The sequence below is a fragment of the Salvia splendens genome, chromosome 3 (genome assembly GCF_004379255.2).
Source record: "Salvia splendens isolate huo1 chromosome 3, SspV2, whole genome shotgun sequence".
NCBI lineage: Eukaryota > Viridiplantae > Streptophyta > Magnoliopsida > Lamiales > Lamiaceae > Salvia > Salvia splendens.
This window is the reverse complement of record NC_056034.1, coordinates 3516216-3520725: the sequence shown is the minus strand read 5'-3', so window position 1 is coordinate 3520725 and position 4510 is coordinate 3516216. Positions and strand designations below refer to the sequence as shown.

Sequence of the window (4510 nt, the reverse complement as noted above, 5' to 3'; positions counted from 1 at the left end):
TTCCCATGCCGTGCCGCGTTTCGTTCCTCCGGAACGCGGAACGAAACGTTCCGCCACGCGCCGAGGCGACGTGGCGGACTCCCATTCGACGCGTGAAGCCCACTCGCTGCCCCGCGAGTGGGCTTCGTCCCGATGACGCAATAATTCATTTTTTTTAAAAAAAATTTCGAATTTAATAAAAAAAAAATAAAATTTTTTTTTATTAACGGTAATGAGACCGTTAATTTTATAGCCGTTTTTTTTTATTATTATTTATTTATTTACTCTATAAATACTCCTATTTCATACTCATTTCAATCACAAACACACATCTATTTCTCTCTATTTCCACCCCAATTTTCATCTCAAATCAACTCTATTTTCCTTCTCCCAAATTTAATCAAACTAATGGATCCTTATGAACAAATGCGTCAAATATTGGAACAATCACTTGAAGAAGATCGACGACGGGAGTACGTGGTTCATGGAGAACATGGTCGACATCATGTATACGTGCATAATCTTGCACAACATGATTGTCCAAGACGAAGGACCCGAGGCGGGAAATTGGTTCGACCCCGAATCCCCCGGAAGCTCAACCGCAAGTAGTCCGCCTCGAAGTGGAGCGCATCCGTCTATACAAGAACGGTTATCTATTCGTGCAAGGACACGCGACTCTAGCGCCCACACCCAACTCCAACATGATCTAATTGAGCACATTTGGGCAAACTTTGGCGGATGAAATTATTAAAATTGTGTACTTTTATTTTTTTATGATTTTAATTGTGTGCTTTTTATTTTTTTAAGTTTAAGTTGTAACTTTGTTTTAATGTTGTGTGTTTTTTAATAAAATGTGTTTGTTTTTTTAATTGAATTGAGTTGAAATTAAAAAAAAATGAAATTGAATGAATAGTAATTTAAGGAACGGTTAAGGAACGGTTAAGGAACGAGGGTTGCAGGTTCCGTTCCTTAGTTAAGGAATGGAGTAAAAAAGTACAGTGGGGCCCTCAAATAGTGGTTTAAGGAACGGTTTAGGAACGGTATAGGAACAGCGTTGTGGATGGCCTAAGTAACTCATTTATTTCTAGGATTTAGGTCTGAAAAGCTATATATAATCAGTTGGGGGAATAAACAAATATATCAAATTAAAGGACAAGGTTAATAATGTGCTGTTATTCTGCATAAGTATGTCCAGGTTACACAGGCCTAAAAACCAATCATAGGATCCATAAAATAGGTTTATTCTGACAGCAGAACATTCCTAGGGTTTCCAGACAAATCATGAATGACAGAGAATTACTATTAAACATAATTAGCTAATTAACTAAATTTTCAACAAGAAAGATGAAGGTGTCCAAAAGCCACTGACTGGAGATCATCACCAGCATCTTGGTACGGCCACTGTTGATCTTCAAATGAATCCATGCTTCCATAGGAGGGATTCTGCTCTCCAAAATTCGAGTTTTCGTGTTTTACATAAGCGCTCGCGCTCAAGTCCATCCTTCCACCGTAGTTGTAGGTATTGTTTGCATCAAATTGTGGAGTTTCCATCTGATTTTGCAACCAGCTATGAAGATCTTGCGGTGGAGAGTTGTTTTCACCGTAGAATTTATGATCATTAGGGTTAGGGTTTGCAGAGCTGCTGGAGTTGGAGTTGTTGATGATGCACTGAGCTGCTTGTTGCTTGAGTGAAGCCAATTGGGCTTGCAAATTCACAACCTGTACTAGAAAAAAAGTTAGGGTTAGAGCCTAATTATAACCCTAATAAATTGAAATAAAATTGAAAAAAAAAATTGAAAAATATATAGACCTGCTGTTGGAGGGAAAAAATATGAGAAACACAGCCATAAATAGGATCTTGAAGCCTAGCTTGAGCTTCATAGGCGAGAGTGATGGCGGCCTCACTCCGGTCGCTGACCGGGAGGTGAGCAAGGAGTTTTGACACGTTGCTAGCTCCGAATACCTTATGAATAGATGCAAAATGAGTAGCACCTTGTTCATGGCAGAAATAAGGCGAAAAAACACAACCTTTGATACATTTTCTTCTCAAGAATTTGCAAGCGCCACAGGGGGAGCTAGATCCTGTCATGTCGCTATCAATTCCTTCTTGTTCAGAGCCTTTTAGAGTAGAATTTTTGAAGGTCCTTTTTATGTTTGTTATACTATAAGGTCTTGCTTTAAGTTCTTAGCTTGATCACACCATTGTTTATAAACAACAGAAGGGTGAGGAGGATCATATTTTTTATGTACGTAGTTTATTACAAGTGGTTCCCTTGTGGGGCTGCAGTATTAGTCCAATTTCATTTTTTTAACTTGAGAAAAATGTTATCTTGAACACTTTTTCCTAAATCTCATACTCCATGATTTAATTAGGATATATTTTCCTTTCAGGTTTCTTAAAGAACCAAAGAGTTAACATAAACCAAACCCATTTGTCTGGTATATTGATTATTTGATTGTCTGGGCTTGTCTTTCTACTGTCAGGAAAATTCTAATCTGAGAATAGAAGTGTATATTTATGGATACTTTAAAAAAAAAGTTAAACTATGTTTTCTAACATTGTATATAAATAAATGTATACGATTAAAACGCATTTAGCGAATACATATAATTTCTAATTTGCAACATTATAGTTCCCATGACGGAAGTTGTTTAATTTAGTCATATAACGCAATAATATTAGGATCACTAGAAAAGCAGGGTTTTGAATCTTTTGATAATGGTTATACCTTTAAAGAACATATAATTTTTTAAAGGTATTTCTACGTCATTATTGTTTTTATTACAAAAAAAAACACAATTTCCTGCAAACATATAGAGAACCTGATACGAACCTTGTTCGTATCTTTTCTCCGGCGTCCTTGCGTAGGATCGGCGGAGGCGAAGATTTGGCTGTGCGCGGAAGACCTATCCGTCGGGCAGCGCAGAATCTATGTAAAAGATAATTCTCAACTCGTCGTTGGGCAAAAGATTAATATTGTATTTCCTTGATTGAATATTATGGAAGACTCCACACATATTTATAATATGTGTGGATACAAAAAAGATATGCTAAATCCCTATAATATCTAAACAAAATAATAAAAGAAGATATGCTAAATCCTTATGATATCTAAACAAAATAATTATAATAGAAGAGAGTTAGGATCGTATCAACTCCCCCACGGTTGAAATCCACCTTGTCCTCAAGGTAGGAACCATAAAACCACGAAGAGAGTTGAAAGTAGAAGCTCTGGCGAGGTATCATCCCCAATTCAATCAATATATGAAATTATCATTCTTTTGGCTCAATTGAGTAGCAAACAAGAAACATCTCCTAAGGTTGCCGACGAGGCTGATCTCGCGCTCAACCGCCCCTTTTTGCCGTCCAAGTCACGACCCAACGTTGGGCGCTCGACAACGACGACATCTCGTTTCTTGATTTTGTGTGGAAATCGACGTTAAGGATTTAGGTCCTTAACAACTGGTGCTTTCATCTTGATCTCACCCTCCCACCATCTCGAACCGAAGCTACACAGCTGCCCGACGGAAACATTCCGCGCACAGCAACTGCTTTGGTTGTCGAGTCCCGCCTGTCCGCCGAGCTCTAGCCGCCGGACAACTCTACTTCTGCAACGCCTGACGGGAAGGATTCCCGCACACCAGTTGTTAAGGACCTAAATCCCTAACGATCCGATAAAACGGACAATAACGAGATAAAGATAATCCGGCGCCCGTGAGGGTCGGCGGAGATAAAGATCTTGGCGGCTGTGCGCGGGTTCCAACCCGTCGGGCAACGGCTACAGATCAGATATACGTTCCGGCTGTGCGCGGAGACCTTCCGTCGGGCAGCAGGTAGCGTAAGGAATTAGGGATTCAAAGAATCACACGTGAACTTGGCCAAAATAATATTGTATTTCATTGAATCATTGTTGGATGCCTAAATATGATAACAAGCTCTCCTATTTATAATACTAGAATACTAGCTTAGGGAACAAGAAACAAATATAAGAAAGGATATGCAAATCTCTAATATATCTAAACTAATTAATACTTAATAGAAAAAAGGTGATACGATCCTAACTCTCTTCTATTATAATTATTTTGTTTAGATATCATAAGGATTTAGCATATCTTCTTTTATTATTTTGTTTAGATATTATAGGGATTTAGCATATCTTTTTTGTATCCACACATATTATAAATATGTGTGGAGTCTTCCATAATATTCATTCAATGAAATACAATATTATTTTGGCCAAGTCCACGTGTGATTCTTTGAATCCCTAATTCCTTACGCTACCTGCTGCCCGACGGAAGGTCTCCACGCACAGCCGGAACGTATATCTGATCTGTAGCCGTTGCCCGACGGGTTGGAACCCGCGCACAGCCGCCCAGATCTTTATCTCCGCCGACCCTCACAGGCGCCGGATTATCTTTATCTCGTTATTGTCCGTTTTATCGAATCGTTAGGGATTTAGGTCCTTAACAACTGGTGCTTTCATCTGTGTACTCATGAGACGATACAACAACAACGGTAGGCAAGGTTGGG

General features: G+C 39.0%; 1 protein-coding gene across 1 annotated transcript; it reads right to left on the bottom strand.

Annotated features, from left to right (window-relative positions):
* Nucleotides 1-1311: 1311 nt before the first annotated feature.
* LOC121795590 (LOB domain-containing protein 29-like) lies at nt 1312-2068 on the bottom strand. The gene is made up of 2 exons (XM_042194123.1): nt 1790-2068; nt 1312-1698 (listed from the first exon to the last, which is right to left on the bottom strand). Exons 1-2 carry the CDS (start codon nt 2066-2068, stop codon nt 1312-1314), a joined length of 666 nt encoding a protein of 221 aa, XP_042050057.1.
* Nucleotides 2069-4510: the final 2442 nt, after the last annotated feature.

What these genes read in the sequence shown, in the direction of transcription:
- LOC121795590 (XM_042194123.1), bottom strand. Translation starts at nt 2,068, where the DNA reads ATGACAGGATCTAGCTCCCCCTGTGGCGCTTGCAAATTCTTGAGAAGA. An exon ending in TTTTTTCCCTCCAACAGCAG is followed by an intron (nt 1,699 to 1,789) that starts GTCTATATATTT and finishes TTTCTAGTACAG; the next exon opens with GTTGTGAATTTGCAAGCCCA.